At 43.1% G+C, this 26,879-nt stretch overlaps 1 protein-coding gene across 1 annotated transcript in view; it reads left to right on the forward strand.

The window, feature by feature from the left end:
- Positions 1 to 361: 361 nt before the first annotated feature.
- GRPR (gastrin releasing peptide receptor) overlaps positions 362 to 26,879 on the forward strand; it is a 314,572-nt gene continuing 288,054 nt past the window's right edge. Inside the window, exon 1 of the mRNA XM_040421782.1 lies at positions 362 to 774. Coding sequence (XP_040277716.1) covers positions 362 to 774 — 413 coding nt within the window. The remainder of the gene's footprint in view (positions 775 to 26,879) is intronic.

Below are 26,879 nucleotides of genomic sequence, written 5' to 3' on the forward strand. Positions count from 1 at the left end.
AAGTCTTCAAGAAGCTGTTGTGAATTCTTCCTACAGTGCATCACACAGACTGAGCTCAGAAATGGAGGCAAGGTATGTGTAACCCACTCCATTATATGCTTTGGCTTGTATCTAAAACTGTTTCAAGGAGTTTGGAAGTGTGAGGAATCACAAAGGAGAAGAAGTAATGTCATAGTAGGATCACAGAGGAGCCTAAGAAGATACACAGGATCATTGAAGCAGTGAAGGATCAAAAGCAGAGGAAGAGAAGACCTCAAAAATGTGAATCCACCTCAGCTCAGCAAGAGTTAATGGGCTGACAGTGAAGATAATAGAAGACCAGAGTCTCTAACTTCACCTGGTGCTTCACCACAGTCTGACCATGAGCCCTGAGAACTGCCTGCTGCTGGACTTTGAAGGGGACAACTTTGCTCTCGCCAGCTCCTGTTTGAATCAGAGCTCCAACCATTCTGCTGAAGACTGGTTCTACCCTGGGGTCACCTATGCCATCGTTCCAATTTATGGGCTCATCATTCTTGTAGGACTTGTTGGGAATGTGACCTTAATCAAGATTTTCTGTACTGTAAAATCCATGAGAAATGTCCCTAACCTGTTCATCTCCAGCCTGGCTTTGGGAGATCTCCTGTTGTTGGTTACTTGTGCCCCTGTGGATGCCAGCAGGTACCTGGCAGATAAGTGGCTGTTTGGCAGGGTGGGCTGCAAGCTTATTCCTTTCATACAGCTCACATCTGTTGGGGTATCAGTCTTCACCCTGACTGCCCTCTCAGCTGACAGGTAGGTGTACAGCTTTTCATTCTAGAGGAACATCTGTAGACCAATGCATTTTATGTTATAGATGTTTATTATTGTTTATTTGTGTGTGTTGTATCTATCTATCTATCTATCTATCATCTATCTATGTTAATATACGGTATTAATATAATAATATTGTTGAATGGATATATTTTTGCCAAATCTGAAAATTCAGTCATGACTGCAGCTAACCATAATATCGTACTTTATTATGTCACACTTCCAGGAAGATGAGACATGGGGGGTTGTCTGACAGGGTTCTCTCACTTTAGAACTGATGATCAGTCTCTCTGTAATGTAAAAATAAGTGTTGAGATAATCGAAGTATCCAAAGTGGACTTCAATCCGAATTTCAGGAAAAATTCCATTCGATACAAAGCCCAATTTCCTTGCGCTTCGTGGTAACAAATCAATTTTTCCTAAAATGGTGGCTGAAAGTTAAAAAAAATTATACTCACCTCAGCCATTTGATCATGGAGAGGCTGTCTGTTCCCGACTTGATTGAAGAAATCAAGCTGCGGTGAGCGTGATGACCTCATCACGTGATCACGTATCACTGCGCGCCCAGCGTGATCATGCGGTGACGTCATCATGCTCTCCACAGGTCTTTTGTTGGGTTTTCTTCAACCAAGACGGGAGCGGACGGCCTCACCGCGATCAAGTGGATGAGGTGAGTATAATGAAAAAAAAAATTTCAACCCCGGAATGACCCCTGAGCATCTGAATGTGAATCTCAGATGCCGCGGCATCTGAAGGGTTAAATAACAGGTGGGTGACGTGATCGCCGTTCCCCATCATTGAGCCCGCTCCATACAATGTAAAGCGATTCGAGACGAAGTAGTTTGTCAAAAATCTAATTTCTTGTCGAAGTTTGGCGAAGCTGCCGAATCGAATTTTTCAAAACTTCGCTCGTCTCTAGTAGAAAAAAAAAGAACAATTTTCATCCTGAAAAAAATTTGCCCTGAAAAGACTTTATTAAGTCACATGGCTTCATTAAATTGACCGGTGACCCCCACTCTACAATTTGGTGACCCCATATCCCAGTTTCCTGGACTCACTTGAGTGTGACCCGGGAAAAGATGGACATTAGGGCTCATGCACGCGACCCTAAGTATTTTGCAGTTCACAAAACACGGATCCGCAAGAAAAAAAAACGGATGTCTGTGTTGCATCATTTTTTTTGTTGTTGTTGCAGATCCATTGTCGCAATGCCTGTCCTATGTGCTATTTTTTTGCGGAACGGACTTGCGGACATTCGGAAATGGAATGCACACGGGGTCATTGAAGTAAATGGTTCCGCATACGGGCTGCACAAAAAACGGAACGGACAAGGAAAGAAAATAGGGTTGTGGGGAATGGGCCCTTAGGGGTATCTCTACCTGAGTTCTCTGTTGTTGAATGGAACACATTTTAATAGACATCCCCTGGTGCAGTATAATAAGAGAACCTGTATATGGTGCTGTAATGGAACAATACGTCGTATAGGAAGGAAAGCAATTCTATAAATCATATATTGTATTCATCCACATTCTATAAAATATTCTTTTATAGATCACCAACCATATTATTTGGGTAAGGTATGATTTTACTATTCAGTATGTAACACGGTTCTAATGTAACTTGTAATAAGCTTGAAATGCACACTTTATTGACCCTTCACCCCTCATTATCCTTTCTAATGAAATCTATTCAAAAGTCACCCTCAATTTAGCAGTGAAACACGATGAACAAGCCTACTTTGATTACCATTATCAATGAACGGGTACATTTAGAGTTTACACTGATTTTTATTCCTATTTTTTATTATGGCAGCAATATAATTCCCAGCACTGTATAGAGAATGCATGTTCTCCTGCAGGAGATCCCTGTCTTCAGTTATGGTCACAGTGTTGTTCTTTACCTTGCAAACGTGGATGACATGGAAACTCCACGTTCATGCCTTCTTGGATTGTCACTTATTTTGTGACATCATTGTACAATACATTACTCGGCGGTGTCTTTTACAAATTGGTGCACATTGGAAATGATCAGGATTCCTGCACTGGATGATGTGTCTAAGATTCTTCAACTCCTAGGTTCAAGTGGTTTTCGCCTTAGTGAGTTACTTACCTTTATAGACAGTACCGATGTTAGACATGGACCACAACATAGTGCACATATTAGGAGATCCTCAGTCAGGAGCCGCAGATAGCTGCACAGCAGAGGCTCATTATTCAGTCCAATCATGTTCCTTGTGTCTCCAAACACCAGGTTTAGGATAATGGTCCATATCCAGGCATCATTCAGGATTCTGTGCAAAGGGTTATCGCGAGACACTTCCATTCCTGAACAATAAAAGCTTGGGTCCCCGAAGGGATGAAAACATATTGAAAAGATCTGCAGTAGGATATCTGTACTCGGTGATACCCTTCAAGTGTCTCACAGCATTAAGATAATGCAGACAAAAGTGGCTTCCTTCCAAATCAGTAAACCTGTGGGATTAAACCTGCAAATGTATAACCGAGGAGCTGGATGACAGTCTGCATGAAACCTTACAGTTCACATAGAATTATTCACTGTCCAATTACAGAATATTATTTGTACCTTGTTCTATCACCAGCAACATAATTCTCCCCTGGTATGAGATGGGTGCTCTAATGTAACTGCAGCCATGAGGTGCAATGACGCCCTGTAGGATTGTATCTGGTCATGTCTCTGTGCTAGGTCTCTACACCGGAATAGACATAGATTGCTATGTTTCTAATATCCTGATGTGTATAAATACAGGTCATCCTTCTCAATACTTCAGGGAGACTGAAAGATAGACATACAGTTTCAGCGTTCTGCAGATAAAGTACTGTATATTGTGGTAGTATTGCCAGTACTGAAGAGATCTTTTAAAATATATAATCTGAGTGTTTACTTATCTATTTGTCTGCCTTTCTTTCTTTCTTTCTTTCCATGGATAAATCCATTTGACATATTTCACAGGCTTTGGAGTGCTGCCAAATGTTTTTGTATATTACAAATGCGGGGTCTCAGTCGTACCACTTAGATCTGCACTAGATATTTGTCTTTTTTGTGCTGCCTATATTTTATCATCTATCTATCTATTTATCTATCTATCTATCTCACATCTATCTATCTATCTATCTATCTATCTATCTCACATCTATCTATCTATCTATCTATCTATCTATCTATCTATTATCTACCTATGTTATCTATCTCATATCTATCTATCATCTATCTATCTAGTATCTATTTATCTCAGAAGAAAGTAGCACAGCTCAAAGTTAGTGGGTGATATCACTCCAGTACTTAAGGTCAGCGTCCTGCTAGTTATGTTCCAAAGAAAACGGGGCATTCCAAATTCCTTGTTAAAAGAAATGTGATTCTCTTTTTCCTTATCAATGCATCTATCTATCTCTTCTATCTATCTATCTATCTATCTATCTATCTATCTATCTATCTATCTATCTATCTATCTATCTATCTATCTATCTATCTCATGTCTTACTTTTTGCCTATAAGGGTGGCTGTGAATGGTATGGCCCAGCTCCTGTAAAGCATGCGGATTACCACTAATTGCCAGGCTGTACCTGTTGCAAGTACAAGTTCCACCCGACAAGTTGCAGTAATCCTCATGTGGTTACCTTGGCTGGGCTACATCTTCTATGGTCTATCTATCTATCTACCGTATATATCGATCTACAGTATCTATCTATCTATCTACAGTATCTATCTATCTAGTTACAGTATCTATCTATATATCTATCTAGTCACAGTATCTATCTATCTATCTATCTATCTATCTATCTATCTATCTATCTATCTATCTATCTATCTATCTATCTTTCTAGACTATCTATATTAATTAAATTACTGCAGCATCATTAATTCATATCACCACATTTAAACTGCTTAAGAATGTCTTCCTATTAATTTTCCATAACTGATTGCTACCTCAATAGATAAAGCTCACCACAAAGTAAATATATAATGACCTTCATCAATAAGTATTGTTGGTTGATGAATATTTTACACAGGATTGGTATCAGGATCTATCTGTTTGCTTCTGGGTTATGAATATCTTTAGTATACTTGAAATCCCTTTGTGAAATTTATGGAGGAAGGGATGGGCTTTTCTGATATCTAGAGGAGCAAGTCATAATTAGGTCTCAAGATGAAGTCAATAAGAGTTAGCATGCTTTTAAGGCCTCCTGCACAAAAAACGTGTGCGCCCCGTGGCCGTGCTGCGACCCGCAAATTGCGAGCCGCAATGCACGAACACCGACCATAGGGCAGCCGCAGCGGATCGCAGACCTATTCAATTTAATGGGTCCGCGATCCGGCCGTTCCGCAAAAAGATAGGACATGTTCTATCTTTTTGCGGAACGGAAGTACGGGACGAAACCCCAAGGAAGCACTCCGTAGTGCTCCCATAGGGTTCCGTTCCATGCTTCCGTTCTACACCATTCCGCATCTCTGGATTTGCGGACCCATTGAAGTGAATGGGTATGCCTCCATGATGCGGAATGCACACGGAACGGTGCCCATGTATTGCGGATGCACAAATGCTGTCCGCCATACGTCAACGGGACACCTACGGTCGTGTGCAGGAGGCCTAAAGGAGATGAAAGAGAATAACTTTTTTTTCTAAGATGAAGGAACCTTCATAAGTGTTGTAGCTGGAAGATAGGAAAATATCAATAGTTGTTTGTACTAAACTATGCTCTAATCTATGTATAGAAGAGAAATGACACAATGATGTCATAATGACGCACAATGATATACACTTATGTCATAAGAGGTCTTGATCAATATGATCCACATGTTCGCATACAAATAGAGATTAATGGACAAGATCCAGATACAGAGAAAGAGTGTATTTCTTGGTAACACTAAAGTAATGTAGCTGCAAATATTCTATATCTGGGAAGTTAAACTGAATAATACCTTGTAACAAACATTGTAAAAGGTGCCTAAAGGGATGTCACACACTGAAGGCAGATGGAGTCATGCTAAGGACGTTGCATGAAAGAATAACTTCAAACATCTCAGGACTGTCACAAGATCCTACATTAACATATGGAGGGTATAATAGACGTACCGAAGAGCATTGGGCTGGTTGACTTGCTGCTATAGTTAACCTTCTATGAGTTCATTGGCTGCAGGATCTTACATGGAAGCTTTTTCTTTCCTAAAGTATTTTAGTCCTTGAGCTCCAGTCTAAACATGCCATATCTTTGCTAACTCTGGAAAATAGTGGGTTTCAAGATATTTTAAACCAGTTACAAACAGAAAGAGATAAGGAAAACCGCGTCTACTGCACTGATTTGTCAGGTCTGTCACAATTATCCTATGCTGAAATGCCTATGCCTGAGATCTAAAGAAAAATGTGTTTATATATAGAATTTATCTGTATGGATTAAACTGTGGTTTGACAGATCAGGTAAGGTTTATGCAAATTATGAGTAGAGATGTCGCGAACATAAAATTTTCCGTTCGGGAATTTTCGCAAATGTTCGCAAACGGGCGAACCGGGCAAACCGCCATAGACTTCAATAGGCAGGCGAATTTTAAAACACACAGGGACTCTTTCTGGCCACAATAGTGATGGAAAAGTTGTTTCAAGGGGGCTAACACATGGACTGTGGCATGCCGGAGGGGGATCCATGGCAAAACTCCCATGGAAAATTACGTAGTTGACGCAAAGTCGGGTTTAAATCCATAAAGGGCATAAATCACCTAACATTCCTAAATTGTTTGGAATAACGTGCTTTAAAACATCAGGTATGATGTTGTATCGATCAGGTAGTGTAAGGGTTACGCCCGCTTCACAGTGACAGACCAAACTATGACAGACCAAACTCCCCGTTTAACGCACCGCAAACAACCGAAAACTCCCCATTTGCACAAGGTTGGATACCAAGCTAGCCATGTCCCGTTCCTTGTTCTCACTGACGTCATTGAAGGTCTCTTCCTCCACCTAGCCACGTACAACACCAAGGGTCCCTGAAAGGTGACAATAAGCCCCCTGGGACGCCTGCTGTGGTTGGTCTTCCACCTCCTCAAAGCCACCTTCCTCCTCTGACTCCTCTTCTTCAGACTCCTCTCTCTGCATTGCCGCAGGTCCAGCAATCGACGACGACAAGGCTGCTTCTGGTGGTGATGGTGACCACAACTCTTCCTCTTCATGCTCATCTACGGCCTGATCCAGCACTCTTCGCAGGGCACGCTCCAGAAAATAACGCATTTGGGATGAGGTCGATGATGTTGCCTTGGGTTTGACTGACCAGGTTTGTCACCTCCGCAAAAGGACGCATGAGCCTACAGCCATTGTGCATGAGCGTTCAGTAACGCGGCCAAAAAATACCAAGTTTAATCTCTGTTTTGTCCCCTATCAGGGGCCGGTGTATGGAATAGATTTTAGGAACCGGGAGATGGAAAAAGATGCTTGGTCGGTCCTCTTACTTCCAATTTGGGGCACTGCGCGTACGCCTTGCAATGTACTGTGCCACCAGATATGAGTGGTGTGTTTAAGTAGTACTATTCCTATCAGTTTAATCCCTGTTACGTCCCCTATCTGGGGACGTGTATGGAATAGATTTTAGGAACTGGGAGATGGAAAAAGATGCTTGGTCGGTCCTCTTACTTCCAATTTGGGGCACTGCGCGTGCGCCGTGTAATGTACTGTGCAATCCCAATATGAGTGGTGTGTTTAAGTAGTACTATTCCTATCAGTTTAATCCCTGTTACATCCCCTATCAGGGGACGTGTATGGAATAGATTTTTGGAAATGGGAGATGGAAAAAGATGCTTGGTCGGTCCTCTTACTTCCAATTTGGGGCACTGCGCGTGCGTTGTGTAATGTACTGTGCAATCCCAATATGAGTGGTGTGTTTAAGTAGTACTATTCCTATCAGGGGACGTGTATGGAATAGATTTTAGACAACCGCAAAGAGTTGACACACTCATGACATAAATTTTATTCCTCTATGTGTCAATCTTGGTGTAGTGATGACTGTGCTCGTGCGCACGCTTGGGAGATTGCAGGCGATGGGGGGTTTTCAATGACGTGCTGAAGTAGTTCAATGACAGTTAAGTGACCCAGAAAACAATGATTCTGCAGTGTGGGCCCATTGTTGGCCTAGTAGGCTTTAATGATCACCTTAGATGATCACAAAGAAAATTAATGTTTTTTCTATGCAAAATTATCCAGCCGATCGCTTTTGGTCTGTTCACAATGAAGCAACGACCTTATCATCTGGGGTATGCCAACATTGCCATTGCCAACACACTCATAGAGGTGATGATCGCTTCATTGTGATACGCAAGCCCCTTCACCACAACAAGGTAACGATCACAAAGGGGAATTGACACTTGTATGTGCCTTTTTTTTTTTTTTTTTGTTTTTGCAGCCACAGTGCAGCACCAGAGGCCAGAAAAATTAGGCATGTACACTTGCCTGAAAAATAATGTTATTGTTGCAGCCGCTGTTGTAGCAGCGGCCAGAAAAATTTATGTTTTCCAGGCAGAAAGTGCACTAAAACATTTTGGCTTGAATCCTAGTTGGTGGAGGATAAGTCACGCAAGTCATTCGGCATGCAGAGATAAAATACAGCAGCGTGTGGACCATTTTTAGCCCAAGGCAGCTCATCTCATCACCAGGCCTTTATTAGTCAAATGTATCGCCCACTGTCAGTCCCTTCAGGATCCATGCCTCATTCATTTTAATAAAGGTGAGGTAATCTAGACTTTTTTGACCTAGGCAACTTCTCTTCTCAGTGACAATACCTCCTGCTGCACTGAAGGTCCTTTCTGACAGGACACTTGAAGCGGGGCAGGCCAGAAGTTCTAGTGCAAATTGGGATAGCTCAGGCCACAGGTCAAGCCTGCACACCCAGTAGTCAAGGGGTTCATCGCTCCTCAGAGTGTCGATATCTGCAGTTAAGGCGAGGTAGTCAGCTACCTGTCGGTTGAGTCGTTCTCTGAGGGTGGACCCCGAAGGGCTGTGGTGATGCGTAGGACTTAAAAACAGGAGGACAGCAGTGGTTGACGTGGCTGAAGATGCTGGACCAGGAGGAGGATGGCGGCTTTGAGTTTATGTGCTGCTTGTACTCATGTGTTGATCCCATAGGCGTTTGTGATTTGAGATCATGTGCCTTCGCAAAGCAGTTGTACCTAGGTAGGTGTTGGACTTCTGACGACTCAGTTTCTTTTGGCACAGGTTGCAAATGGCATTGCTGTTATCAGAGGCAGACACACAAAAAAAATGCCACACTGCTAATCTCTGCAATGACGTCATTCTGGTGGTGGCAACAGCATGCATTGATTGGCGTACTGTCTGGCTGACCCCGGGTGCCGATGCATGCTGTCTGACTGTGTCACTAGCTCCTTGTGACGATCTCCCCCTGCTTCCAACTCGTCTCCTCCTCCTCTCTGTCTCCCCATCTGAACTTTCCTCCCTGTTCTTCTTCTCTTCGAGCGGGCACCCACGTCACATCCACGGACACATCGTCATCATCAACCGCTTCACTTGTATCTGACAACTCAGCAAAGGAAGCAGCAGTGGGTACAACATCATCATCATCAGTCAAAATTGTAGTTTTTTTTTAAAATGTAATCTACTGTGACTCCAGATATGAGTTGCGCTGGTGACACTATACACTTGAAGGGCCTGAAACACACACACACTTGCAGGCAACTGACTGCTATTATTTCACAGTCAAAGGGCCAGATTTATCATTAGCTCAGGTCAGAATAATGGAGTGAAAAAGTCCCAAAAAAAGTCCCAAACGCTAAAACTGCGCACAAATTTGCGACTTTTTTCGGCTCTGCACTATGCTCGCCAGTTTTCTGAAAGTCGGCTTGTTTTCTTATGTAAATGAATCTCTAGACAGATTTACTATTGGGACTATTTAAAAAGTTGCAAAAAAATTGCAAAAAAGTTGCAAAAAAGTCGCAATTTCACTCCAGTGAGGACCATGCTTATCTTATGAGACTTTTTAAATAGAACATGCGATTTTTTGGTAAAGACGTGCAACTTTTGTAAAGCTGCTTACTGATGGATAAACTGCTACAGTCATACCACATTTATTACAGTCTTAAAGGGCCGATCATAAATCTGACTTGGCTAAAACTGACTTTAGATGTTTTTAGATGCCATGTCCCATTTAAAGCCCCCCTGATGCACCCCTACAGTAGAAACTCCCCAAAAGTGACCCTATTTTGGAAACTGGGGGATAAGGTGCCAGATTTATTGGTACTATTTTTGGGGGCATATGCCTTTTTGATCACTTGGTGTTGCACTTTTTGTGATGTAAGGTGAATAAAATTGCTTTTTGGCACTGTTTTTATTTTAAATTTTTTACGGTGTTCACCTGAGGGGTTAGATCATGTGATATTTTTATCGAGCATGTTGTTACGGACGCCCCAATACCTAATATGCACACTTTTTTTAATTTTATTTCACTTTAACACAATAATGGCATATTTGAAATAAAAAAATGATGTTTTAGTGTCTCCGTGTTCTGAGAGCTATATTTTTTTTTATTTTTTGAGCGACTTTCTTATGTAGGGTCTCATTTTTTGCGAGATGAGGTGACGGTTTTATTGGTACCATTTTGTGGGACATACGCCTTTTTGATCGCTCGGTGTTGCACTTTTTGTGGTGTAAGATGACAAAAATTTATTTTTTGACACAGTTTTTATTATTTATTTTTTATGGTGTTTATCGTACGGAGTCGATCATGGGATATATTTATAAAGACTGTCGTTACGGACGCGGAGATACCTAATATGTCTAGTTTTTTTTTCTTTTTCATTTTTTATAGGAAAAGGCAATTTATTTTTTTAAATTACATTTTTATTTATTTATTTTTACTTTTATTATTTTCACTTTTTTTTTTATCAAGGCCCACTTGGATCTTGAAGATCCAGTGGGGCTGATAGCTGTACTATACTTTGCAATGCTTTTGCATTGCAAAGTACAATACTATCAAATGTCCTGTAGATGGCAACACCGGGCGCTTTTGCAACGCGTCCGGTTGCCATGGCAACCATCGGGCGCTGCCATCAGAGCGGCAGCCCCGATGGTTGAGAGAGGGAGCCCCCTCCCTCTATTAACCCCATGGATGCCGCTACCGCGGCATCTAAGGGGTTACAGCAGAGTGTCAGCATACAGCTGACACTCGCTGCTGATGTCGGCGGCTCAGGAATGGAGCCGCCAACATCAAATAAAGCAGGGGGACCGCATCGGGGGCAGAAGGCACAGATAGGGGGCAGCGCTGTAAAGGGAGAGGCATGGCCAGCAGGAGGGGGCACATTTGGGGGTCTGATGCATGCATGGGGGGAGGGGGCGGACCGCATCAGTGGTACAAAAAATTGATGGGGGGGTGGATGGGGGGACGGGCATCGCATCGGAGGCAGGGCTCACAGGAGGGGTGGGGGGTTGGAGGTGCAAAGATCGGGGGCACAGATGGGGGGCACAGACAGGGGGCTTCATTACACACTACCTGATTTCAGGCTCTGATCTGCAGAGCGCAGATCAGAGCCTGAAACCGGCATTTTAACACTGCCGCGATCCGATTGGTCTGCACAGACTAACCAATCGGATCGATTGCTGGCAAGGGGCCACTCTGATTGGTCCCTTGCCGACATTACTAGACTGTATGCTGTCCCTGACAGCAGCAGGGCAAGGGAAGAAGCTTTAATCCAAGCGCTTTGCAGCGCTTGGATTAAAGAACTGCCATGACGTCTATACACGTGGTAGCTGCACGGGGTATGTGCAGCTATCACGTATATAGACGGATTGCAGTCGTGAAGGGGTTAAACACACACACACGTGCAGGCAACTGACTGCTATTATTTCCCAGTCAAAATTGTTTTTTTTTTTTAAATGTAATCTACTGTGACACCAGATATGAGTTGCGCTGGTGACACTGTGCACTTGCAGGGCCTGAAACACACACGCGTGCAGGCAACTGACTGCTATTATTTTACAATCAAAATTGTTGTTTTTTTTAAAATGTAATCTACTGTGACACCAGATATGAGTTGTGCTGGTGACACTATGCACTTGCAGGGCCTGTAAAAAAAAATGCCTGTGTGCAACTGACTGCTATTATTTTACAGTCAAAATTATTTTCTTTTTTTTAAATGTAATCTACTGTGACACCAGATATGAGTTGCACTGGTGACACTGCACTTGCAGGGCATGAAACACACACGCGTGCAGGCAACTGACTGCTATTATATTACAGTAAAAAAAGTTAGTTTTTTTTTTAAATTCAAGCTACTGTGATACCAGATTAGAGTGGTGGCACTGGGCAAGGGGGCACAGTATACGCTGTGAGCCTGACACACACGCTGGCAGACAACTGCAATTAGATTACACAAAAAAAAAAGCAGACTGATGTACTAGCCCTAAAAAGGGCTTTTTGGGGTGCTGTCCTTACAGCAGAGATCAGTTTAGTCTTTCAGGACTGGAGTGGACACTGAATACACTAGCCTAGCTACCTATTAAATCAGCAGCAGCTACACTGTCCCTCTTCTCACTAAGACTGCAGCTTCCGAATGAATATAAAATGGATGCTGTCCAGGAGGTGGGAGGGTCTGGGAGGGAGGGTATGATGCTGATTGGCTGGAATGTGTCTGCTGACTGTGAGGTACAGGGTCAAAGTTTACTCAATGATGACGAATAGGGGGCGGACCGAACATCGCATATGTTCGCCCGCCGCGGCGAACGCGAACAAGCTATGTTCGCCGGGAACTGTTCGCCGGCGAATAGTTCGGGACATCTCTAATTATAAGGAAAATTTCACACAAGTGTATTCAGTGCAAAAAATATGCCCCACGAGTCAGAGGTATTTCCCATCCTGAATGCTGCACCTATGACATGGACCTATTTGTACGGACGGCATTTTGTGAGCACAATTCATTAGAACTGAGATCAGGCAAGAACACACAGCATTATCAATCATTATAATACCATGGGTCCATGTCATAGGAGCAGTATTGAGGACTGGAAGTACCTCTGAGATACTTCTCGCACTGAATATGCTCATAGCAAATAGTAGATTAACTATGCGGTGTGTCATTACAAAAATGCCCTAAAAAGAAAAGCTGTACAGATAATAATTGACACATAGAGATTTAAAAGGAGTTAATAGAAAAATAAATTCTTAATATAACAAGGACACTAATACAGTGAAATTCATGTTGGTAACAAATCAGTCGGAAGATTCAATTCAGGTACAAATAAATTTTACCCAAATTGAAAGTGCTCCAATTGGAGTGGAGATACTATGCCTGCTACCTCAGTAGTTGCACCATGTTCATTACCATGTCAATGGTGTATTCTGTGTTATGCGCCTACATCTTAATAGTATATAATAATTACTTTTCATTATACTCCTGCCCGCTGATGATAAGATAAATACTGATTCTCCTCAGTGTAACCAGTACAAAAATGATCTCTAGGGGAAGGCTGGTTTAGCTGTTCATATATTGGCATTGGTAGCAGCTAGAGATATGTAGCTGGTCTTGTTTGAAAGTTGCTGTTATAGCATTAGATTCACTACATCAGGAGATATAGCTGTTAGAAATTGGGATGGCAGTGAATGCAGTTGGAAGTAAAAGTAAAAACAGTTTTCACTGCTTTCACTCTTGACTTGATTTCTAACAGCTATGTCTACTGGTGTTGTGGATCTAATGCTATGGTATTATCTGAAAGCTTGTAATGTCATCTTTGAAACAAGACCAAGCCCATATCTCTAGCTGCTACCAATCCTAAGATATGCAAAATCAGCCCTCCCCTGTTCTTAAAGGGGTTGTGTCACTTCAGCAAATGACATTTATCATGTACAGAAAGTTAATACAAAACACTAATGTACTGTGATTGTCCATATTGCGTCCTTTGCTGGCTTGATTTACTTTTCCATCACATTACACACTGCTCGTTTCCATGGTTATGACCACCCTGCAATTCATCAGTGGTGACTGTGCTTGCACACTATAGAAAAAAGCACTAGCCTATGTCATCTCCCATGGTCCCGGCCACCAGAGAGGCCCACACTTTTTCCTATAGTGTGCAAGCACGGCCACCGCTGCTGGATTGCTGGGTGGTCGTAACCATGGAAATGAGCAGTGTATAATATGGTAACAAAAGGATTCCAGCCAGCAAAGGAAGCAATATGGACAATCGCAAAACATTAGTAAGTGCCTTGTATGAACTTTCTCTACATGATAAATGCCACTTGCTGAAGTGACACAACCCCTTTATATCTGGTTTGCTTTGGGCACTTGTAACAGCAATGCTCGCCCCCAGCACTTGGAAGCTGTTTTCCAGCAAAATAAAAGCACTTTTTGTGAACATGGATTAAAGACACAAAGTGCAAACAGGTACCTTTTGGAATGCATTTGCAATCTTCTGTGGGGCAATGCTGTTAGTTATATCAGTGGAAATGATGTGACAGACTCACTTTAAAGACTTTATATAAATATTAGGCCATTTTTGACAGTACATTCCTTTTACAGGGAGTCTGTCAGCAGTTTCGAGCCTTTAATACTGCTGACAGCGCTCTGTAGATGACAGGAAGAGTGGTGCAAACATATCTAGAGAGATGGCTTTGCACTTTGCATGAAAGTGTTATATCAGTGTTTTTATTCCCCCACGTCACAACCACAAGTGCCCACGAGGTGGTTTCTTCATCTTCAATGCTTTGATCTCACTACAACAAATGCTTCCTGGCCTCTCCATTCTGCTCTGCGAGACAGATCTAGTGGTCTGATTAGACACCAAAGCTGTCACTCAGAGAACAGGGGAGGAGCCAGGAAGAGTTTAGTACAGAGAACCCAGGGCATTGAACATGAAGGCTCCACCTCCTGGACACTAACGATCTTGGCACAGGGGAGATAAAAACATTGAGTGCTCAAAACTGACAGACTCTGTCTGTCTACATAGTTACATACATAGCTTACATTTTAGGTTGTCATAGTCCACTTAGGGTCTCAGTTAGTGTTGATTGAGCACCAAAGTGCTCGAGTAGAACACTGTGCGATGCTCGGGTGTTCTACCGAGCATCTGAGCACAATAGAAGTCAATGGGAGAACCCCAGGCACCCCCTGCTCTAAAGAGGGGAGGGTGTCGGGACTCTAGTTCGGCTTAGGAGTTCCTGGTCTGACTCCATATATAGCTATATCCATATATGGAGTCAGTGCTTGGGGACAGTGCATTGAAATCTAATTTCTGAAAAGTTTCTGCCAGGATTTGAACTCCCAACGTTGCACATTAGAGGCAAGGACCTTATCCACTCAGCTATAAAGCTGAATGCTAAACTGTATCAGAAAAACTTCATAGAAGTTTCTGATGTAGTGAACATTCCTATTCAGCAGAAGATATATTTTATATTTCTGTGCAGGTTAACATGTAGCCCTATAGTGTAGTGCTTAACTTTTCAGAAATAGATGCTAAATTACATTTAAATACACCAACTCGGCCGAGCATGCTCGATCAACACTAGTCTTAATTGCTATATTGACTGTGACAATATTTCAAATTTGTTTCATAGAATTTGTCGCGTTATCACAGAGACTTTTCTTCTGTGTGAGGCAAGATATTGTTACTAAAGTAGTTCTATAGTACCATCTTTGTATTATATCCATGGTCCTCTCTCTACCTTACCGGCCTCTAAACTGTAGTTCATTAGTTTGTCACATTAAATAGCAATCTCCGAAAGGAAACAAGAACAGGCTGAGCAAAGACCACTTTTGGAATAATCTATTTGCCGGTAAATTACATTTACAACATTTCTAAGGGCACTAATGAATAGTGCACTTGTCAATATGTGTAATGGGATTTGGTGCATACTCTAAGTGAGGTAATATTTTCCTCTGATAATTTAATTAGTAGATATTCGGGCAGTGGTAGAAATCAATTGCTGGATTTAAAAGCAACACATTTTACTTATATAATGCTGAGATATCCCGCTGCACTTTACAGATATTATCATTGTTTGATGTCCCCAGTGGAGCTCACAATCTAAGTTCCCTCTCAGTAGGTCTTTGGATTGTGGGCGTAAACCGGAGAACCCGGAGGAAACCCACACAAACACCGGGAGAACATACAAACTACATGCAGATGTTGTCCTTGGTCAGATTTGAAACTAGAACCCCAGCGCTGCAAGGCACCAGTGCTAACCACTGAGCCACCGTGCTTATTAAATGTTATATTTCATTAAATGAGTGATAACAATAGTCATACATTTCAACTTTAAACATAACACTGGATTATATGGTAGTAGAGATGAGCGAATCGATTTTAAACTAATCAAATTCATTGAGAATTTCACAAAAATTCTTCTGCCAAACAAATACGAGATTTCGTACAGCATTACAATGTATGGGCTCTGCTGAGGCAATCTTATTATCCCCACCAGTAAAGCAAGACTTGTTTAGTCTTGTGCCTGGGACGTTACAGTTAGTTTTTTCACATACATTATTGTTTCAAAATCTGAACTCGGGTTTGTGGCATGTGCCACGGTCATTAATGAACCCGAGTTCGGATTTTGAAACATTAATGTATGTGCAGAAACTAACTATAACGACCCAGGCACAAGATTGAACAAGTCTCGCGTTACTGGTGGCGATAAGATTACCTCAAGGGAGCCCATACATTGTGATGCTGTACAGAACGCATATTATGAATAAAGTTTAGGAAGGTATCGGGTTCGGACAGAGCACTACATTCAACACTATCCAATACCTCTGCCGATCCTGTCCCCACCAGTCTCTGTTCACCCACTGGTCATGTGTCATGTGTTATCTAGCATGTCACCACTGCAGCTAAAAACTGGTCTCAGAGGTATCACCGCTGAGACCAGTGGTGAAACATTTACACTTCTTTGAATAAATAAACCTTATACCATAGCAGTGCCCCTAATGCTTCAATAGTTGTTGGCCAAACGCTCGTTAGGCCGATAGATATCTCTGACGACTCTTCCATACAGTGTCGGACTGGGGTACCTAGGGCCCACCAGTAAAATTTATTTTGGGCGCCCACCGTATGGATACATTTGAATATAATGTACAAAGTTTTTTATATGAGCATAGGCTGGTTGAGGTGCTGTATATTGAATAGATGTATGTAGTGCAGTACGTCTACTGTGTTATGTGCCACTTGTGCAGGGGGTGGGAGACTAGGGGCCCACCTTGCTCAGGGGCCCACCGGGGGTTTCCCCTGTACCCCTGTACCCCTGTGGGCCAGTCCAAGCCTGCTTCCATACACATAGATAATCAGTTCAGCCAAGCATGTAGGTACTTTTCATAGAGAGAAAGGAGAAATACACTGCCAGACATTTCTGGAGGTGGCTTATCTCCTGGGATCTGGTGAAAATTGTTTACTTGCCTGATCCTACCCACCATCATTTGTCGAGGAGAAAGTCAAGAATGCCACATACACATTCGAATGTCGGTTGGTCCCAGAGAAAATAATTTGTCTGACAATACACTAATGTGTATTGGGGCCTTAAGAACATCTATTAACAGTAGATATATGGTAGGTGTTGATCATGTATGGATGCTGGGACCAGATATTGAGGAACCATTATTGTTGAAATCATTATCAATTCTACAGTATACCAGCAAATTTTCCAGGAGGTCTGGTCATCAGATTGTCAGCTGAAGATGAGGCATGGTTGGGTTATGTGGTAAGACAATGATCTAAAGCACAAAAGCAAGTCTTCATATAAAGGATTATGTTTTAGTTTTTGGATGCCTTAGACTCAAGTTCTGACTTGAGGTAAGGGTACTTTCCCACTTGCGGCAGAGGATTCCGGCAGGCAGTTCCGTCGCCAGAACTGCCTGCCGGATCCGGCAATTCGGACGCAAACTGATTCATTTGTTAGATGGATCCAGATGCGGATCCGTCTCACAAATGCATTGCAATACCGGACCGTCTCTCCGGTGTCATCAGGAAAAATGGATCCGGCATAATTTTTTTTGCATTTTTAAAGGTCTGCGCATGCGCAGATCGGAAAGCCAGAGCCGTTTTGCTGGAACACTTAATGCCGGATCTGGCACTAATACACTTCAATGTAAATTAATGCCGAATTCGGCATTCCGGCAAGTGATCAGTATTTTTGGCCGGAGAGAAAACTGCAGCATGCTGCGGTATTTTCTCTGTCCATTCATAATGCATTAGGATAAAACTGATCAGTTTTTTTTTACGGTATTGAGCCCCTGTGACGGAACTCAATACCGGAAAACTTTAACGCAAGTGTAAAAGTACCCTAAGATGTCAAGTAACTTGTTAATACAACGACAGATTTCTAGTGAACATTTCAAGACAAGTTTCAATAAATCTGTATTTTAATAATTTATGTAAATTTTGAATAAGTGCATTTAAAATGAGTTTTTATGGTGACTCCAGATGTTTGTAAAATGAAAACAGGTGTTAGGTCTGTAACCAGATACACCGACTGTAATATTCATTATTTAGTTCTGAACACAATTAGCTGAAATGTCAAAATCATTTCACCCTAAAACTAATAGTACAGATGCTGTTTATTTCCTTTTCCCTAATGTACAATACATATAATGAATCCATACACAATAATGTCCATATTTTACATTTTTAAACTCTTTACTGCCTTTGTTCTTAAAGGGAACCTGACATGATGAAAATGCAGTGCAATATTATGTGGTAATATCTTTGGAACGCCTTTACTTATCCAAGCCTGTAACGGGGTTCCGAAGGTGCACTCGGTCCCCCATTGCCCGCAATTGCTTAGCTTTTGGAATGAGGTTCTGTGTTTGACCTCATTCCCAGGGCGGCTTTACTGCTGGGTGGCTCCCTGCTCCTAAGTCTGCCTTGAGCACCGAGCTGATCACTCGGTGCTCAACTGGTTGGTCTGTCGGTCATGTGACGCTGGCCACGTCACATGACCCTCACTCCCCACTATAAATACAGGCAGCCTGCTAGCCACAGGTTGCCTGTTAATTTCTAGGTTCCTGGCTCTTTGTTGGACTATTGAATACTTACCTGATTCCGTTCCCTGACTATCCTTTTGCCTGCTCCTCCTGTACTGCGCATCCGTCCTGGTATTGTGACCTCGGCTACCACCTGACTACTCTCTTAAGACTCCTCTTCTACTTCTCTACTCTCCTGGTATTTGACCCTGGCTTCTCCTGACCATTCTTTGCTTAACCCTTTGTACTGCGTAGCTCTCTTGGTCCGTTCATGTTCCGTATTTTGTCTTGTCTGTCTTCCCTGCACGTATCCAAGGTTAGGGACTGTCGTCCAGTTGTCCCCTGTCATCAGGACTCGTGAGGCAAGTAGGCAGGGCCAGGGGTGAGGGTGGAGCGCAGTGGTCACTATCCTTCCCCCTGTGTGTGTGTGGACGTGACCGTTACACAAGCCATTCAGAGATTGTTTTCTCGTGACACATTGTACTTCATGATAGTCAGAAATTTAAGTTAATATTTTTCAAAATTTTCAAAATTTCAATTACTCTGCTTTTAAAACAAAGTGATACCTCATAAAATATTTATTACTTAACATTCCCCATATGTCTACTTTATGTTGGCATCATTTTGGAAATGTCATTTAATTTTTTTAGTACGTTAGAAGGCTTAGAAGTTTAGAAGCAATTCATCAAATTTTTAAGAAAACTGCCAAAACCCACTATTTAAGGACCAGTTCAGGTCTGAAGTCACTTTGTGGGGCCTACATAGTGGATACCCCCATAAATGACCCCATTGTAGAAACTACACCCCTCAAGTTACTTAAGACCGATTTTACAAACTTTGTTAACCCTTTCGGCGTTCCACAAGAATTAAAGGAAAATGGAGATCAAATTTTAAAATTTCACTTTTTTGGCAGATTTTCCATTTTAATCCACATTGATGGTTAACAGCCAAACAAAACTCAATATTTATTACCCAGATTCTGCGGTTTACAGAAACACCCCACATGTGGTCATAAACTGCTGTATGGGCACACGGGAGGGCACAGAAGAAAAGGAACTCCACATGTTTTTTAGATGCCATGTCCCATTTGAAGCCCCCCTGATGCACCCTTACAGTAGAAACTCCCAAGAAGTGACCCCATTTTGGAAACTAGGGGATAAGATGCCAGTTTTATTGGTACTATTTTTGGGTACATATGATTTTTTGATCACTTTATGGGGCAAGGTGACCAAAAAATTGGTTGTTTTAGCACAGTTTTTATTTATTTATTTTTACAGTGTTCACCCGAGGGGTTAGGTCATGTGATATTTTTATAGAGCTGGTTGTTATGGACGCGGCAATACCTAATATGTATACATTTATTTATTTCACTTTAACACAATAATAACATTTTTGAAACCAAAAAAATTATGTTTTAGTGTCTCCATATTCTGAGAGCTATAGTTTTTTTTTATTTTTTGAGAGATTTTTCTTATGTAGGGGCTCATTTTTGGCTGGATGAGGTGACGGTTTTATTGGTACCATTTTGTGGGACATACGCCTTTTTGATCACTTGGTGTTGCACTTTTTGTGATGTAAGGTGACAAAAATGGCTTTTTTTGATAGTTTATTATTTTTTTTTTACATGTGAAACCTTTTTTTTTATTTTATTTTTATAACACTTTATTTTTTTATTTTTAATTTTACACTTTTCGTCCCCCATATTTGGTATACAAGACCTCTGGGGGACATTTACTTCACTTTTTTTTTACTATTGATTTCTCCTGTAACTGGGGCTGACATAATAGCCCCAGTTACATAAGAAATGCACCCCCCAGAGAGGCTGTACAGCACAATCCAGCGCTGTACAGCCTCAGAGCAGGGCTGATCGAGGTCTCTGAAAGACCTCACACAGCTCCTGCACTCTTCGGTCCCAGCGATCACATTCTGCTTCATAACATGGTGGACTGCATTTTCAATGTGACAGGTCTCTTTTAACCCCTTCGTGCCATCCACCTTTATATACAGTGGATGTTGGGTCTTTAAACATGGTGCCTGCTCAGGAGCTGAGTGGGTGCTAAAGCCAGTGGGTGCCTAATGAGTCTGTGATTAGAGACAACTCATATCATAGATTTTTAGACCTTCATATGTCATGGTCAAGTAACATCATGGCATCTGATGGGTTAATTACCAGAAATGTGCTGCTCTTGGTAACTTAGCAAACCCCTCAGTGAGATCACGGGAGCTATTCAGTTGCTATGACAGCCTGTGACCTTTTTACTAGGGTTGTCCCGATACCACTTTTTTAGGACCGAGTACAAGTACCGATACTTTTTTTCAAGTAGTCACCGATACCGAATACCGATACTTTTTTTAAATGTCATGTGACCGTTTTGGGGGATCTGTGGATCTGTGGATGACGCACTGTCATGTGGGGGATCTGTGGATGGCACTGTTATGGGGGACCTGTGGATGGCACTGTTATGGGGGATCTGTGGATGGCACTGTTATGGGGGATCTGTGGATGGCACTGTTATGGGGGATCTGTGGATGGCGCTGTTATGGGGGATCTGTGGATGGCACTGTTATGGGGGATCTGTGGATGGCACTGTTATGGGGATCTGTGGATGGCACTGTTATGGGGATCTGTGGATGGTACTGCTATGGGGTGGGATATCTGTGGATGGCATTGTTATGGGGATCTGTGGATGGCACTGTTATGGGGGATCTGTGGATGGCACTGTTATGGGGGATCTGTGGATGGCACTGTTATGGGGATTTGTGGATGGCACTGTTATGGGGATCTGTGGATGGTACTGCTATGGGGTGGGATATCTGTGGATGGCATTGTTATGGGGTGGGGGGATCTGAGGATGGCATTGTTATTTGGTGGGGGATCTGTGGATGGTGCTGTTATAGGGGATCTGTGGATGGAACTGTTATGGGGAGGATCTGTGGATGACACTGCTATATGTCATCCACAGATCCCCCTCATAACAGTGTCCCCCAATACACCGGGCCCCGCCGCTCACCGAAGTATTTATAAACGTGAATCCTTATCCTGTTATTAAGTTGAACTAACGCTGCCCTCTCCCATGTTCCCCTGTATCCCCACAGCACTTACTTAAGCTTCCATAGCAGGCAGAGCGGACGGCACCAGTAACGTCACTCACTGACGTCGCGCGTCTGCTCCGCCTGCTTCATTCATAAAGTGGGCGGAGCAGGCGCTCTACGTCAGTGAGTGACGTTACTGCTGCCGTCTGCTCTGCCTGCTATGGAAGCTTAAGTAAGTGCTGTGGGGATACAGGGGGATACAGGGGAACATGGGAGAGGGCAGCGTTAGTTCAACTTAATAACAGGATAAGGATTCACGTTTATAAATACTTTGGTGAGCGGCGGGGCCCGGTGTAAGAGTACAGTGACTGCACCGGGCCCCGCCCATAGTTACGGACTCCAGCCCCTCCTCTCTCCCGATGCTGCATCTTTGCCGGGCCGCAAAAATATTCATTGCGGGAAAAAAGTATTCTATTTATGTATCGGGGCGGGGTATCGGCGGCTGAGTACCGCCGAGAAAACTCGGAATCGGTCCCGATACCGATACTAGTATCGGTATCGGGACAACCCTACTTTTTACAATAAATAACTAAAGAATAAATAAAAATTAAACATTGTTGGTATTGCCCTGTCCAAAAATGCCTGGATGATGAACAGTGTAACTCAAATAAAAAATCGAAATGGCCGAATTGCCATTTTTGGTTGCTTTCCACAAGAAATTGAATAAAAAGTGATACATGTACAGATGTAGCCACAGTTATTTTGACAGGCTTAACGTGTTAACAAAACAAAAAGACAACAAATACAACAAATTGCATCGAAGTGTCCATCCTGGTGTGGCTGGTATCAAAATAACACTGGCTACATCTGTACATATCCCAATAGAAATCTCACCACAAAAGAAAAAGATCCCTTGAACAGCTTTGTAGAAAGAAGCATGAAAAAGCTATGAGTGTTAGAGTATAGCGCTGAAAAAAAAAAATTTATTCAAAGTTTTTAAATCTATATTTAACCCCTTCAGGACCCTGCAATTTTTCACCTTAAGGCCTCATGCACACGACCGTATTTTTTCACGGTCCGCAAAACGGAGTTCCGTTGGTCCGTGATCCGTGACCGTTTTTTCGTCCGTGGGTCTTCCTTGATTTTTGGAGGATCCACGGACATGAAAAAAAAGTCGTTTTGGTGTCCGCCTGGCCGTGCGGAGCCAAACGGATCCGTCCTGAATTACAATGCAAGTCAATGGGGATGGATCCGTTTGACGTTGACACAATATGGTGCAATTTCAAACGGATCCGTCCCCCATTGACTTTCAATGTAAAGTCAGGAGTCCCTATTATACCATCTGATCGGAGTTTTCTCCAATCCGATGGTATATTTTAACTTGAAGCGTCCCCATCACCATGGGAACACCTCTGTTAGAATATACTGTCGGATATGAGTTAGATCGTGAAACTCATATCCGACAGTATATTCTAACACAGAGGCGTTCCCATAGTGATGGGGACGCTTCTAGTTAGAATATACTACAAACTGTACATGACTTCCCCCTGCTGCCTGGCAGCACCCGATCTCTTACAGGGGGCTGTGATCCGCACAATTAACCCCTCAGGTGCTGCACCTGAGGGGTTAATTGTGCATATCATAGCCCCCTATAAGAGATCAGGGGATGCCAGGCAGCAGGGGGCAGACCCTCCTCCCTCCCCAGTTTTAATTTCATTGGTGGCCAGTGCGGCCCCCCCGCCCCCCCTCCCTCTATTGTATTATCATTGATGGCCAGTGTGCGGCCCCCCGGCTCCCCCTCCCTCCCTCTATTGTATTATCATTGGTGGCCAGTGTGCAGCCCCCCCGGCCCTCTTTTGTAATATCATTGGTGGCCAGTGTGTGGCCTCCCCCGGCCCCCCCCTCCCTCCCTCTATTGAATTATCATTGGTGGCCAGTGTGCGCCCCCCCCGGCCCCCCCTCTATTGTATTAATATCATTGGTGGCCAGTGTGCGCCCCCCCCCTCCCCGATCATTGGTGGCAGCGGAGATTCCGATCGGAGTCCCAGTTTAATCGCTCTGGGGCTCTGATCGGTAACCATGGCAACCAAGACGCTACTGCAGGCCTGGTTGCCGTGGTTACTTAGCAATATTACAATATTAAAAGCATCATACTTACCTGCTGCGCTGTCTGTGACCGGCCGGGAGCTCCTCCTACTGGTAAGTGGCAGATCATTAAGCAATGCGCCGCACAGACCTGTCACTTACCAGTAGGAGGAGCTCCCGGCCGGTCACAGACAGCGCAGCAGGTAAGTATGATGCTTTTAATATTGTAATATTGCTAAGTAACCACGGCAACCAGGCCTGCAGTAGCGTCTTGGTTGCCATGGTTACCGATCAGAGCCCCAGAGCGATTAAACTGGGACTCCGATCGGAATCTCCGCTAACACCAATGATCCGGGGGGGAAGGAGAGGGGAGGCTGCACACTGGCCACCAATGATATTAATACAATAGAGGGGGGGCCGGGGGGGCCGCACACTGGCCACCAATTATAATACAATAGAGGGAGGGAGGGGGGGCCGCACACTGGCCACCAATGATAATACAATAAAGGGAGGGAGGGGGGGGCCGGGGCAGGCCGCACACTGGCCACCAATGATATTACAATAGAGGGAGGGGGGCTGGGGGGGGCCGCACTGGCCACCAATGATATTACAATAGAGGGAGGGGGGCCAGGGGGGCCGCACTGGCCACCAATGAAATTAAAACTGGGGAGGGAGGTCTGCCCCCTGCTGCCTGGCAGCCCCTGATCTCTTATAGGGGGCTATGATATGCACAATTAACCCCTCAGGTGCAGCACCTGAGGGGTTAATTGTGCGGATCACAGCCCCCTGTAAGAGATCGGGTGCTGCCAGGCAGCAGGGGGCAGTCATGTACACAGTTCGTAGTATATTCTAACTAGAAGCGTCCCCATCACTATGGGAACGCCTCTGTGCTAGAATATACTGTCAGATATGAGTTTTCACGAAGTGAAAACTCATCTCTGAAAAGGCTTTTATGCAGACGGATCTTCGGATCCGTCTGTATGAAAGTAACCTACGGCCACGAATCACGGACGTGGATGCCAATCTTGTGTGCATCCGTGTTCTTTCACGGACCCATTGACTTGAATGGGTCCGTGAACTGTTGTCCGTCAAAAAAATAGGACAGGTCCTATTTTTTTGACGGACAGGAAACACAGATCACGGATGCGGCTGCAAAACTTTTTAGACCTTCATATGTCATGGTCAAGTAACATCATGGCATCTGATGGGTTAATTACCAGAAATGTGCTGCTCTTGGTAACTTAGCAAACCCCTCAGTGAGATCACGGGAGCTATTCAGTTGCTATGACAACCTGCGACCTTTTTACAATAAATAACTAAAGAATAAATAAAAATTAAACATTGTTGGTATTGCCCTGTCCAAAAATGCCTGGATGATGAACAGTGTAACTCAAATAAAAAATCGATATGGCCGAATTGCCATTTTTGGTTGCTTTCCACAAGAAATTGAATAAAAAGTGATACATGTACAGATGTAGCCACAGTTATTTTGACAGGCTTAACGTGTTAACAAAACAAAAACACAACAAATACAACAAATTGCTGCAGATATATGAAAATCTCCCGAACCTTTGAGTCCAGTGCTAATGGTCAGAGTTTTGTGATAAAATCTTTCTTGAATTGCAACACAACCTATGCTATTTATTTGATAACTTGCACTAAATGTATGTTGCAATACGTAGGATATACTACCAATGCAATAAAAACACGAATCAGAAAACACATATCAGATGTGCCACACCATGAAAGCCGCAACATTTCTGCGGCAAGTCTTCATTTTGCGACAATTCATGGTGGTGATACCTCTGATATGTCTGTGCAAGGCATTGAAAAGGTTAATAGACCAGTGAGAGGTGGCGATAGAAAAAAGAAACTTTTAAACAGGGAATCCTATTGGATTTTCCAGTTGGAAAGCCGCCAGCCCCAAGGTCTAAACAAAAGATTGGACTTAATCTTGCAATACTAACATCTATTTTCCCTACTTCTTTAAGTTACCTCGAATGATTTATATATGTTATTTTTATTATGTTTTTACCTCTGTGTACCGCTATAGGAGGGAGGGGCCTTTTTCATACTTGATTTCTCAGGTGTGGTTCCCCCTTCCCCTATAAAGGTAAATCTCTCAGTGTATCTGAAGCAGTCATGAGTAAGGGCTAAATTGTTTTCTGCCCGAAACGCGTAGACCTTGCATTCTGTACCTGGATGCTTTTTAATATTGTTGTGACAAACTGCCATTTGCCACTGGGCATTATAGAAAACTTATGGCTAGCCTCCTGCCCTACGACTATGGCCCCGGGACATATTACCCTTCAAGAACAGTGTAACAGAACTATGCCGCATGTCTGCACTGTTAATAGGACCGAACGCGGTCAGCGGTGTATACTAAAGATTCTGTGGAACTAAAATCGGATGCGCAAATACACGAACACCGCTGACCCTTACCTTCTTCCATACTGAACTTTCAGCTCCAGAGACTAAGTCCCGTTCGAAGATGGGACTTAGTCGTTTTTCTGCATGAAATTGACCGACCGCACAGCCCAAATCTATGGAACTGTTTTGGGCAGGAAATTGTGCTTGCGGTCGGTCATAAAGGACTTCCACTTAACTTTTGATCCGCTGGAGGGATTTGTGTGATTTTTGGAAGTGTTTCTGTTTGATGTATGCTGAGTTTAAATATTTTTATGGAGATGGAATGTATGGTTTTAAAGTTACAGTGTATGTTTAAAAACTGTATTTTTACTGTCTGTGATAGTTATGTTAATCCATAATTATATCCCAGACAGAAGGGAGGATTTTGTGTATTTGGGTGGTAATTCCTGCCCTGTTGTTCCCACATGTGTATTGGTGATTTCCCTTTGTCCTGAGAGATAATTGAAATGCTCTTCGGGTGTCTCCAGGGCAGAGAGGAGGAAACCATGATGCATTGTGGGGACCTGCATAAATACGGGCGGGTAGCCCTCAATAGAGAGTTCAGTTCATGTTTTTCTAACCCTTCAAAATGCAGCCTTGTCTCGTTA

This window comes from Bufo bufo, chromosome 3 (assembly GCF_905171765.1).
Source record: "Bufo bufo chromosome 3, aBufBuf1.1, whole genome shotgun sequence".
Taxonomy (NCBI): Eukaryota; Metazoa; Chordata; class Amphibia; order Anura; family Bufonidae; genus Bufo; species Bufo bufo.